Below are 13,337 nucleotides of genomic sequence, written 5' to 3' on the forward strand. Positions count from 1 at the left end.
AGACCAGGCTGACCTCAAACTCACAGATCCGCCTGCCTCTGCCTCCTGAGTGCTGGGACTAAAGGCGTGTGCCACCACCACCCAGAAACTCTTTTTTAGATAAACACTAGGCTCCGTGTCAGCATCATTCAGTCTCTTCCTGATTGGTATTACTAGGAAAATTCTTAGATAAAATTTACAAAATTTTCTCAGGTTAATGAATCAACTGGGAACAGGGTCAAGAGGTACTTTCCTTACCATGCACGAGAAAGCTTCCCTTCATAGTGAATGGCTTCTGTGTGTCTAGGCCCTGTCCCTGTGCGGTGCTGTGTCCCTGGGATGTGTCCCTGGGCCCAAGCAAGGGGTGGACTAAAGCAGAATCCAGTTCATTTATGAAGTTCTGGGTAATAAAGGGCAGTTAGCTTGCTGCGTGCTAAGATGTTGGAAGCACTGAGAACCCTCCTCAGCCCTGCTCGCTCACAACTAGGGTCACACAAAAAGAAAAACTGGAAAAGAGAGGAGGGGAGGGGAGGGCACAAAAGGGGAGGGAGGGAAAGGAAGGGAAGAGGAGGGGAGGACAGGAGAGGGTTGGAAAGGAAGGGGAGGAGAAGGGAAGGCAGAAGAAGGGAGTGGGGGGAAAGGAAGGGAAGAGGAGGGGAAGGCAGAGGAGGAGAGTGAGAGAAAGGGAGGGAAGGGGAGGGGAAAGCAAGAGAGGGGAGAGGGGGGAAAAGAGGGGAATGACAAGGGAGGAGGACAGAGAGGAGGAGAGAAGAAGGATGAAAAGAGGAGGAGGAGAGAGGAGGAGAAGGCACAGGGAGAGAATATGGTCAGCACACTCCCCTTAGGACCAGGACTGTTCTCAGGAACTGTGTCAGCCCGATGAGGTGAGCACAGGGTAATCCCAGACCTCAGAGGGTGAAAACAATTTCAAGTTTAAAGCCAATTTGCATCCGGGCAGTGGTGGCGCACGCCTTTAATCCCAGCACTCAGGAGGCAGAGGCAGGAGGATCTCTGTGAGTTTGAGGCCAGCCTGGTCTACAAGAGCTAGTTCCAGGACAGGCTCCAAAGCTACAGAGAAACCCTGTCTCGAAAAACCAAACCAAAACAAGCAAAAAAAAAAAAAAAAAAATTTGCATTTGCATTCTATACAGTTTGAGGCTACCTGGCAATTGAACAAGGCCTTAGTTTGATGTAAAATTAAATACATAAATAAATAAATGTGTAGGGTGTAGTTCAGGGGCACAGTTCTCAGCGTGAATGAGACCCCAGGTTCACTCCTCAGCAGCAACCCTCAACCCACCACCACCACACCCAAAGAAAAGGTCTTGGGAAATCATCTAGGAACAGACAATATAGTTAAAATACAGTTTCTAGACCAGGAATATAGCTCAGTGCAAGAACACTGGTATCCTGGCTAGTTTTGGACAAGGGAACCCCAAGTGGGAAAATGTATGTGTAAGATTGGCTTTATACAAACCTGTGGAATATTTTTTAAATTAGTGATGGATGTGGGCGGGCCCATCCATGTGGGTGGTGCCATCCCTGGGCTAGTGGTCCTGGGGTGTGTAAGAAAACAAACTGAGCAAGTCTTGTAGGTAAGCAGTGCTCGTGTGTGGCTTCTGCTTCAGTTCCCGCCCCTGGGTCCCTGCCCCAACTTCCCTCAGTGATGGGGAAGTATAAAATGAAATAAACTCTCTGCTCCTCAGATTGCTTTTTCACAGCAATAGCGACCCTAAGACAACCAGCCTAACCTGCACAAGGCCCTGGGCCCAATCCCCAGCATCTCAAAAACAAAACACATATAATAAATACACCTTGCTAGCCCCCAGCTAGACTCCCTGAATTAGAATCTTTCTGAAGCCTGGGAAACCTTCCAAGGTGATTCCCAGGTACCCTCGCTTAACAACCAAGTTCCTTGGGAAGTCATTTCCTAGCAAATGTTTGCTAGATGGTTTCGGGACAGAAGAAAGGAATAATCTTATGATTAGCACCAAGAAGCCATGATACTTGATGCTAGTTAATGTTTCCCAGACAGGCATAAACTCTCAAGGAAATAGGCATTACAGCCCTAATTATTATCACTGTAACTAATGTTCTGATATTTCATATTTTACTGTCCACAATAACTTTCTGAGAGGGCATTATTAACTTTTCTAAATTGGTAACTTGCCTCAAGCAGAGGCTTGGCCAAGCATGTGTCTCTGGACCAGAGCTCCCGTGCCCTGAGCAAACGCACAGGCCTTTGTTCTTTCCCCTCCCTATGGGCATTCCAAAGACTCAGCAGCCCCTACATCTCTCACAGTACGACCCTTTCCAACTCTGCATCCTGGTTCCTTCAGGAGGATTCCAGAGCTACCCTGAGGACTTTGCCCAACGGTGTGTGGCATCTTGGCCTCACTGGGTAACTCTGGGAAACGTTCCAGCTGCCACGTTCTGAAACCATTAACGCGATGCTTGCTTTTATTCATAAAACTGGTGTTATTAAAACAACATCAGTGCAGGAAAGTGGAGTGACCGGATCTCTGCCCCCCCCCATTACCAAGGCCAAGGTTGACCTTACAGAATGCCTCCAGCTGTTAGAAAGGTTCTTTGAAAACACACACACACACACACACACACACACACACACACACACACACACTCCTCCTTACTCCCAGGGGCTACTAATATGTAATCAGTGACTTCTGCCCAGGGGAGGAAAAGGAAAAGAAACTGGGAGGGAGGGATGGATTAGAGATAGTGGGAGATTTGGTGTGAATGGGATAGAGTTGAGAACTGAGGCGGGCCACTTCACACAGGTTTCAGCATGAGCTTCCTGGAATACCACAGCGAGACAGCAAAGGTGACTGGACAGCTTGGAGGGGCAAAAACGTGCAGGAAGGACAGCCATTCCTTGAAGAGCTGACCATTGTTAGAATGAGATCCCTAGAGCTTTTCTTCCTGGGCAGCTCAGACAACCTTTTTTCTTTTTCTTTTTTTTTATGGTATTATTTAATTCTATTTTTGTTTTTGTTGAGCTATGTATTTTTCCTACTCCCCTCCTTATCTTTCCCCTCCCCCTCAACCTTCTCCCATGATCCCCATGCTCCCAATCTACTCAGGAGACCTTGTCTTTTTCTATGTCCCATGTAGATTAGATCCATGTATGTCTTTCTTAGGATCCTCATTGTTGTCTAGTTCTCTGGGATTGTGATTTGTAGGCTGCTTTTCTTTGCTTTATCAGACAGCCTTTTCTCAGGGCTGTCTGTATTGCTTTTCCAAGGCCATCACCTCAGAATCTCACAAATGCATAGAAAACGCCACCCGATGACCAGTTCCTGGGCTGAGCTCAGGTCTCTTTGGAGCAATTCTCACTTCGCTCTTCAAAACGGCCTTAATGTCACAGTAAAAGAAATGCAGAGTGTTGCCATAGTACCCTATTATATAAGTAATTGTATCCATTTTAGAAAAGCAGTGGGTAAATGTCTTAAACTGAGAGTTACTTCTCAAAATACACATTATGGCTGCAAGAGTTCCTGAAGCGCTACGTTGAAACAAAACACAGCGGGCCTCTGTGCAAGCTCACCTAAAATTACTAATGTCTGCCCCAGGAACTGGACACGGAGGTCTCAGTCTTTGCTGTTGCTATGAAAATAGTCAAACAGTTTTAGGAGTAAATTCAGGAGACCGTAAAACACTGCAAATTTACAAAGAACTTATCAGGTGATGTTGGTGGAATGAATGATTTCCAAGATAACTTGGACTAGAGGTTCCCAAGGACAGCGGGACAGAGGAGTACCAGACAGAGCATTGAGGGGAAAGAGCAGTTTAAGGCCTGACTTGTGTTCAGTTGCTTCTACTTTTTAAGCAAGTTTTATAACGTGTTTAATAATGTTCTGAAAGGTAAGGGGTTAAAAGTTTTGACGAGTCAAAGTAATCTTTGGATAAGAGAGAGAACGAGAGACAGAAATGATCAAATCTGCCTTAAGAGATAAACTAAGAGCAAGTCACATGGTAAGAAACTGGAGCAGCGGAATTCAGGTTTGTCTGCTTGCTTGGTTATTTGTTTGAGGCAAGGTCTCAGGTATCCAGGCTGGACTCAAACTCCCTACATAGCCGAGAAAGGCCTTGAACTTCTGATCCAAGGACTTCATGTAAGCCAGAGAAGCACTCTGCAAATTGAACTACAACCTTAGTCCCTGGAATTTGATCATGAGCGTAACCAGTACAGGATAAAGATAAAAAACTTAAAAGAGAAAGAAGCCTAAGTTGGCTAAACACAATCTAGAATAGAAGGGAATGGAAACCGGGGGAGGAGACAGGAGAGGATGGGTAAAGCCAGGCATCTGGAGAGAGGGGGCTGGTGGTGAGAGGGGGCTGGTGGCGAGAGAGGGCTGGAGGCTTACCGGCAGCATTCACAATTCTCTTTGCTCTCACGGATCCTTGTGGAGTTTCCACATCCCATGTTCCATCTGGCCTGGGCTTCAGAGATGTCACCGGTGCAGGATACTTCAGAAGGGCCCCATATTTCCTAGCCCCGGCAGCCAGGGCCATTGTCAGAGAATAAGGATCAATGTGACCATCTCCTGGATTATACAGTCCAGCTAAAATCTAAATCAACCATAAGAAAGTCAGTATTCCATGTTTGTTTATTATTCAATGCATTTTATAGCCTGCTAAACAGATGTTTAATAAAATCAGTCTTTAAAAGTCTGTCAGTGGCTAGAGGTGTCCAGAGCTGAGTGGCAGAGGGCTTTCCTGACATGCACAAGGTTTTGACTCCAGCATAGAAGGAAAACATCTTGACAGCAGGGGGAACACCTTTTTTTCTAAGTCCTACTCAGACTTGAGCAAGATTTACAATGAGAGTTGAGTGACTTGTTACAATGACAAGCAGCTTTATCAAGCCTTGCCATAGTCTCCGGTAGTTGGACATACACCACTAAGAACGAAGGGCACAGTTTCTAAGCTGCTGGCTGCTATTAAACTCCAGCCAGTGGCTCAAGCAGGAGGCAGGAGCTGATGCAGAAGCCACGGAAAAATGTTGCTACTGACTTGCTTCACAAGGCTTCCACAGCCTGCTTTCTTATAGAACCTGGGACCACCAGCCCAGGGATGGCCCCGCCCACCATGGGCTGGGCCCTCCCAAATGGATCACTAGTTGAAAATGTCTTACAAGCTTGCCTATAGCCTGGTCTTATGGAGGCATTTTCTTCACTGAGGTCCCCTCCACTCAGACAACTTTAGCTTGTATCAAGTTGACATAAAACTAGCGGGGACAAATGCTTAAATAGACTCACTTAAACATTATTATTTCAGTCTCTTATGCTTAAAATCAAATCTAATTCTAGCTGACATACAATATATTGAATTATTCAATACTGTAAATAAAATTACATATGTGTTAATGCATATCAGATATCATCTGGGTCTGGTGGTGCAGGTATGTAATCCCAGCTCCTAGGAAGACCAAGGCAGAAATTTCAAGTTCAATACCTGTTTGGAACAGAGTGAGTTCAATGTCAGCTTGGGCCGCTTTGGGGAGACCTTGTCTCAAAATAAAAAACTAAAACAAAAAATGGGCTGGACTGTAGTCCAGTGCTAGAGTAACAACCTAGTGTACGAAAGGACTAGGTTTCCATCTGCCCTGCATTCATAGGCCCACATACATGCTTGAGGAAAATGTATACACAGTTCATAGTTCAACAATGCCTTCTTGAACACCTACTTTGTGTTAAAGCTTCAGCTCAGGCATTGGGAGAGAAATAATAAAAGGATGGAGAGACGAGGTGAGTTGGCAGAACCAGCGCAGTGGCATGCTATAATGCGATCTCAGCTATCGGACAAGAATTTGCCATCACCCATGAATTCAGAGTCTTGACAAATATTTTATCCTGCATCTGTTTAAACTATTTTAGCTCTTTGTCCTTTGTTGTTGTGATGTTATTACATTATGTTGATTGACATTTAGTTTTCAAACCAATCTTGCATTCCTGGGACACACTCTATTTGACTATATTGTAGAATTCTTGCTCCAATTTACTGGATTTTTGTGAAAGACTTTGCATCTCTAGTCATGAAGGGCTATAGCCTGTCTTTTCCTCTGATGCTTTTCTCTGGTTCTTATGTCAGAGTCATACTAGTTTTATAGGTTGTGTCGGGAAGTATTCAATTCTAATTTTAGAAGACTTTGTGAGGGATTGGTATTAATTCTTCAAATATCTGTGTAGAATTTATCAAAGATATCACCTGGGCCTGGACTCTTCTTTGTCTGAGTTTTTTTTTCTATAATTTAGTCTTTGTACTTATGGTTCCAGTGTAAGAGACTTTGGGTTTCAATGGAATTCACACTCCTGTCTACTTGCAAATGTCACCCTGGTGGTTTGTCACGACCACGTCCTTGTGGTGATCCCATGTCTGTTTGGTTTGGCACACTGGCCCTGGTCCATGTGTTTCCATTGCTTAATATCTTTGAGAAAAATCTGTAATGATGAGAGTTCCTAGGCAAGTGTTGCAGGGTTGACATCTAAAGAGACATAAATGGATTCTCAGTGTCATAGCGGAGATGATTTCAATGAAGACATTGTTAGCACGTCAACTCATAGACAAGGCGTTCCATGCTCTGTAAAAATCCACAAGAGCACAGCGCCCCGGCACCCACAGCAGTTACACAAACACTCAGGGAGAGGAACTACTGACAGTCACTAGCAGGGCAACAACTGTCTGCTTTCCCCAAGTAACCCATTGGCTACCCATACCCAGGACGTGTGCACAGCACAAGTCAGGGGCCTGGGTTCGAATCTTTCCTCCAGCAATTCTGAACGGAACAAACTCATCCCACTGTGTAAACAGTTTAAGATTCTGTTTTCTGGGCCACGACAGCCAGTTTTTGCATAGGAGGGGCTTAACATGGTCTCTATTGCATAAACACTACCGAAGTAGATGCTAATGCTGCTCTCATCATGTTGAAAGGATGGTCACCCAGGAGGGGAAAAAAAAACCTTTAAATTCCCGGTCAGTGGATTCTCTGCAGGAAATTCAAAGTTGATCTAGATCTTCCCCAGGCGCAGTCTGAAAGGGAAGTGCAGCTAGGGGCCAGGAAGTGCATGAGGATGGCACAGGGCTTCTTGAGTTTTAAAAATTCAGAAAACCCTTTCTAGAACCATTACAGCAGGATGCCATTCTCTTTGAAGTTCCCCCAACAGACAGCTGGTGTGTAAAACTTCAGTCTGAGCGGTCTGGTCCTAGAAAGACTTTGAAATGTCTCTTTAGCTATCGTGGACAGAACTAAAGGGTTTTCATTGCCCCTGAATATGTTATTGAGTAACAGCTCACCTTGTGATTTGCCCACGTTCCAGGATCAATCATCTAATGTTGCCATTCTAAATGTACGCACGGGTTACTTTTACCTTTATTCTACCAAACTCATAAATTCATGGAACTTACTAAAATATATTGACGAAGTGAAATTGCCCTTCAGATAAATACCTTGTTCAAGCAGGACAGTGGTGGCACATACCTTTAATCCCAGCACTCTGGAGGCAGAGGCAGGTGGATCTCTGTGAGTTCGAGGCCAGCCTGGTCTACAAAAAGAGTTCCAGACAGCCAGGGTTGATGCACAGAGAAACTCTGTCTCGAAACAAACAAACAAAAAAAATACCTTGTTCATGTTGAGTAAAGGGAACATCTCTTGAATTTTTTCAGGCTCAATAATATACTGTTCAGTGGCATGCCAGTTGGTCCGGGTCATTTGATATTTAAATTCATCTACCCTTACAGGAGTCGTGGCAAGTCTGATACTGCCTGGTTGATGGAATCCCACCACCTGTGACAATAATGCCAATAAAAGCACATCAATAAACTACCTCCTGGTACTCACACACAGATCTCCAGCACAATGAAAACTCAAGCGTGTAAAAGAGAAGTTTACTAAGTAGCTAACAAAATAATTACATAAGATATACTCAGCTTATGAAAAGGTATTCATCCGGCAACAATTTACCCGGTGTTCCCATACGCCGGACAGCACCGAAAGCCTGAGGTGCAGGGGAAAGAGAGAGGCAGAGCCCCTGACTGATGGAACTGTCCATCTGCAGCTAAAGGCAGGGCAGGTAAGAGCATATGGTTGCATGGACTGAGGGTTCAAGTGCGGAGTGGAGAAGCAGCACATGAAAAGGAGAAAGCCAGAGGATTTAGGGAGGGATTACAGAGAGTCTACACGCTGCTCTGGGGAGAGCAATTGTAAGTCAACGTTCATTTGGCATTTCTTAAAGTCTTTCTATTTGAAAAATTTCGGTGAGGTCCTGGGTCATGGAACAAGAAGGCAGTCCTGGTCCTCAAGTTGCTCACATCACAGTTTGCAGGAAAGAGCAACAGTAACAGTGGGACAGTGTGTTAGAACAGTGTGCACACACGCTTGTGTTAGAACAGTGTGCACACACGCTTGTGTTAGAACAGTGTGCATGCGCACTGTGTGTTAGAACAGTGTGCACACACGCTTGTGTTAGAACAGTGTGCACACACGCTTGTGTTAGAACAGTGTGCACACACGCTTGTGTTAGAACAGTGTGCACACACGCTTGTGTTAGAACATATGCATGTATGTTGTGTGTTAGAACAGTGTGCACGTGTGCTGTGTGTTAGAACAGTGTGCACACACACTTGCGCTAGAACAGTGTGCACACACGCTTGCGTTAGAACAGTGTGCACGCAAGCTTGTGTTAGAACATATGCATGTATGTTGTGTGTTAGAACAGTGTGCACGTGTGCTGTGTGTTAGAATAGTGTGCACACATGCTTGTGTTAGAACATTGTGCACTAATGCTGTGTGTTAGAACAGTGTGCACTCATGGTGTGTGTTAGAACAACGTGCACGCGTGTTGTGTGTTAGAATAGTGTGCACACATGCTTGTGTTAGAACAGTTTGCACACATGCTGAGTGTTAGAACAGTGTGCATGCATGCTGTGTGTTAGAACAGTGTGCACACACACTTGTGTTGAAAGCATGAGGGGTTGGTCGTCTGTGTAGGTTGACAGAAAGGTGGTTCCAGTTGGAACAGGAAGGAAGAAAACAACACAAATTTAGAAAGCAGGTGTGAGAGCACCCAGAACATTCCAGAAGTATACACTGTTGAGAATAATTAAAGCACACGAGCAAAGGAAATTGAGGCCAAAGAGAATGTTAGAAAGTCAGGAGACAAAGGCTGAGAGCCTCCGACCCTGCTAAGTCTTTGGTTTTGATCCTGCAGACTCTGGGAAGCTTTTAGTGGCCTTCAGTCAAAATAAATGCATGAAAACATTAAGAAGCCTTTGATCTTAGCTCATGGAAACTTTTTATTTTGTGAGCACAGTCACTATGAGAAAGGATAAAGACAAAGATGGGGAAGGGGACTTAGTGCGCTGTTTCTAAAGCCATGCGGCAGTTAGCGCACCTTCAAATCCTGTGCAATCCACTTGCTGGAGTGCTCTGACTTTATATTCTCTAGGTATGGGAACTGACTAAACAATGTTTGAAGCGTTGTTATTTATTATCTTCTGCTGTGGGATAATCCTCTTACACACTGTAAAGCCTCGTCACTGGAATTGGTTTAATAAAGTACTGATTGGCCAGGAGCCAGGCAGGAAGTATAGATGGGGTGGCTAAACTAAGGATGATGGGAAGGAGAAAGGCAAAGTCAGGAGTCACCATCCAGACGCAGAGGGAGCAAGAGATAAATGTGCCCTGCTAATAAAGGTACTACCATATGGCAGCGTGTAAATAAGGAATATGGGTTAACTTAAAAATGTAAGAGTTAGCTAGTAACAATCCTGAGCTATTGAACAAGCATTTGTATTTAATATGAACCTCTGAATGGTGGTAGCTGGTGGGTGGGAGGGAAATGTCCGACCACACTCTTTCTTTAAAAAATGAAGAATAGTTAATTACATGGGTAATATGCTTGAAGAAATTAAATCAACCCGGGTTCTTACCTTAACCTTTCTTTCTCTACCACAGCCAGCCCTGCACATGGATTCTATATCTGAGTGACTGACCTCACAGACAACTTCAAACTAAAAGCATTTACCTGTCCAGTTTCTTCTTCCAGCTTCTCGTACAGTTTGATGCTGTCATAGTGTATTTTCTTCAAGTTTATCCCAGGGTGAAAGTAAGTTGTTAGACCTGCCTGAAGAATAGAGAGAGAAGAAAATGCTGAAATGAGTCGGCATTTGCACAATATTGATAACTCCTCTGCTAAGCAGCAATTTCTTGCTGCTGAGACGAGAAGAAAGTATAGGGTGGGTGCAAGAAAGAACACATTGGTTGGAGGCCGCAGAGCAGATGGCTTATCACATGGAACAAGAAGCAACTTCAGTCATACGAGTAAGAGCCAGCCCACAGACATGCCCAGGAAGAGCCTAAACTTCACTAGGAAAAGGGTGAAATGGAGTGGGTTAGGTGGAAGGTTTAGAACATCTGCTGTTGCTGATTGCTTTTTATCTGAAATGCATGGGACCAGAAGTGTTTCGATTATAAGTTTGGAGACCAGGAAGATGGCTTGGTGGGTAAAGGTACCTGATGAGCTCCCAGAGCCCACTGGGTCTTAAGAGAGTATCAACCACTGTAAATTGTCCTCTTGAATTCATGGCATGTGTCAGTAAATAAGTGCACACACACACACACACACACACACACACACCCCTACAGATAAATTAATTAAATGCTGAGTGGTTGTGGTGTACGCCTTTAATACCAGCACTTGGATCTCACTACAGATGGTTGTGAGCCACCATGTGGTTGCTGGGAATTGAACTCAGGACCTCTGGAAGAGTAGCCAGTGCTCTTAACCTCTGAGCCGTCTCTCCAGCCCTAATCCCAGCATTTGGGAGGCAGGTAGATCTCTGAGTTCAAGGTCAGTCTGGTCTATGGAGTGTGTTCCAAGACAGCTAGGGCTACACAGAGAAACCCTGTCTGGAAAAACCAAAACCAATAATTAATTAATTAATTAAGTGTAATTGAAAAACAAAAATAAAGATTTTGAATTTTAAAATTATGAACAAGTGCAGAGCAATGGGTATCTCTCAGGACAACTGGCGAAAGTGCTGCAAGATCGGGGGTAAGAGAAAGCCCGACCACAGGAAGCAGGAGTATGATCTGGGACAGCCTGCTGCCAAAGCTAAGACTGGCCCTGGTGGTATACACAGTCCAAGTGTATAAGAGGCAATAAGAAGTGCCATGCCCTAAGAGTGGATGTGGGAAGCTTTTCCTGGGATTCTGAATGCTATACTCGCAAAGTAAGGATCATTGATGTTGTCAACAATGCATCCAAAGACCAGCTGGTCCGCACCAAGACCCTGGTGAAGAACCACATTGTGCTCATTGACAGCACACCTTACCGACAGTTGTACGAGTCCCACTATGCACTGCCCCTGGCCTGCAAGAAGGGGGCCAAGCTAACTCCTGAGGAGGAAGAAATATTAAACAAAAAACAATCAAAGAAAATTCAAAAGAAATATGATGAAAGGAAAAAGAACACCAAGATCAGCAGTCTTCTGGAGGAGCAGTTCCAGCGGGGCGAGCTTCATGCCTGTATCGCCTCAAGACCAGGCCAGTGCGGCAAAGCAGATGGCTGTGCGCTAGAAGGCAAGGAGCTGGAGTTCTATCTGAGGAATATCAAAGTCCAGAAAGGCAAATACACCATCATTCATAACTCATGTAATAAAGGTGTTTATTGTTCTACATTTAAAAAAATATATTTGTGTATACATAAAAATGCCCAGGTGTATACAAAAAAAGAAATCTGTGTGTTTCCTAGACATCTTATGTACACATTATATTATACAGTATGTCAAATAACCAAATAGCACCTACACATGTTTGGTGAATAAATGTTGATTAATTATTCTTTAGAAAAGATTGATAAATATTAGAAATCATGTAGCCCCTCCCATCAACTCTGAGAGATGCAATGTACCATCCAGACCAAGAATTCTAGGCAATTACTGAAGCAAGAGTTTTCTTAATTAAGTATCTGGGGTCTCATTTTTCAGCTAATTTATCTTGGGGAGCTCATCAGAACACAATCTGTTCAAACTCAAATCCATTTAGGAATATTTATAACTTTCTCCTAAGGGAATTTGAGTCTCTGAAACTCAAAACTATTTCCCATTAAAGTCAATCAACCAGTGTTTAAAAACCAGAAGCTCAATGCTTCCAATCTTGTCGAGAGGTCTAACATACACACAAGTGATGCTTCTGACAAAAATCCCATCCTGGTTCCGAAGGCATCTTGTAGCGCTGCCCTGGTGAGCGTATTGGAGTGTTTCCACCACAGAACTCCTGCCAGGGTCTTAGAAACACAGCCGAACCGCTCTTTCCCCTTCATAAGCTTGGGATTTGGTGTGCATACGAACTTTCCTCATCCAATCAGTGAGCATCTCTGGTCTTCAGGTATGAAGATGAAGTACTGTACTGGTCAGAACTCTGATTACTCCTGGAGATCCTGTAAGCCACAGCCCTGGAAGAACCCAGGCTTAGTCGGTGTTTCTAATGCTGTGAAGAGACACCATGACCACTGACTGCAAAGCTGAGAAAGGAAAACATTTCACGGGGGTTTGCTTGCAGCTTCAGAGGTTTAGTCCTCTGCCATGATGGACATGGCAGATGAGAGTTTTACATCCAGATCTGCAGGCAGCAGGGAGAGAGAGAGACACTGGGCCTGACTTGAGCTTTTGAGACCCCCAAAGCTCACCCCAAGTGACCCACTTCTTACTTCAACAAGGCCACACCTACTTCAACAAGGCCACACCTCCTAACCCCTCTCAAGTAGCCCCATCCCCTAATGCCCAAGCATTCGCATATATGAACTTGAGTAGGGGGCAAATCCTGTTCAAGTCACCACACCAGGCCACCAGAAAGTTCCATTCTTTATATCTACCTATAATGTATTTTCTGTTCCCCTACCTCAGAAACTAGAGACTATTGAATTTTCATTTGAAAAAATCACACAGACTCACTAAAGACATATAGCCCCGTGTACTTTGTTTAGGGAACACACACACAAGTCTTTGAGTCAATTCAGAATCTGCAAATTTTTGTTGGTGTAAATTTAAAATAACAAGAAAGGAACACTCTTCCCTATAGTGCAATGACAAATACCAAGTAAGAAAAAATTGCAGGAAAATCATGAAGGGTTGCTAAATAATGGGGGTGACTTGGATGCCAGCTCAGGTTGTGACCCCCTAGTCTGATATGCTTCCTGTCTCTCAGGGGCCTCTACTGCCTCAGAGAACCCAGCCATTGGCCTAAGCCATCATCTATCCCAGTGACTCCAAGTCCTTTTATTCATCCACGCATGCTCAGTTGGAATGTTTGCACGTAACCACTAAAACATTCTCATGCC

The 13,337-nt window shown here is 44.3% G+C and overlaps 1 protein-coding gene across 1 annotated transcript in view; it reads right to left on the reverse strand.

Moving 5' to 3' along the window:
- Window positions 1-13,337, reverse strand: part of Dmgdh (dimethylglycine dehydrogenase) — a 67,905-nt gene that overhangs the window by 46,416 nt on the left and 8,152 nt on the right. The window contains exons 3-5 of the mRNA XM_057789509.1: window positions 10,023-10,121; window positions 7,619-7,783; window positions 4,365-4,569 (exon numbers count right to left, since the gene is read on the reverse strand). Coding sequence (XP_057645492.1) covers window positions 4,365-4,569; window positions 7,619-7,783; window positions 10,023-10,121 — 469 coding nt within the window. The remainder of the gene's footprint in view (window positions 1-4,364; window positions 4,570-7,618; window positions 7,784-10,022; window positions 10,122-13,337) is intronic.

The sequence above is a fragment of the Chionomys nivalis genome, chromosome 15, assembly GCF_950005125.1.
Source record: "Chionomys nivalis chromosome 15, mChiNiv1.1, whole genome shotgun sequence".
Classification (NCBI taxonomy): Eukaryota; Metazoa; Chordata; class Mammalia; order Rodentia; family Cricetidae; genus Chionomys; species Chionomys nivalis.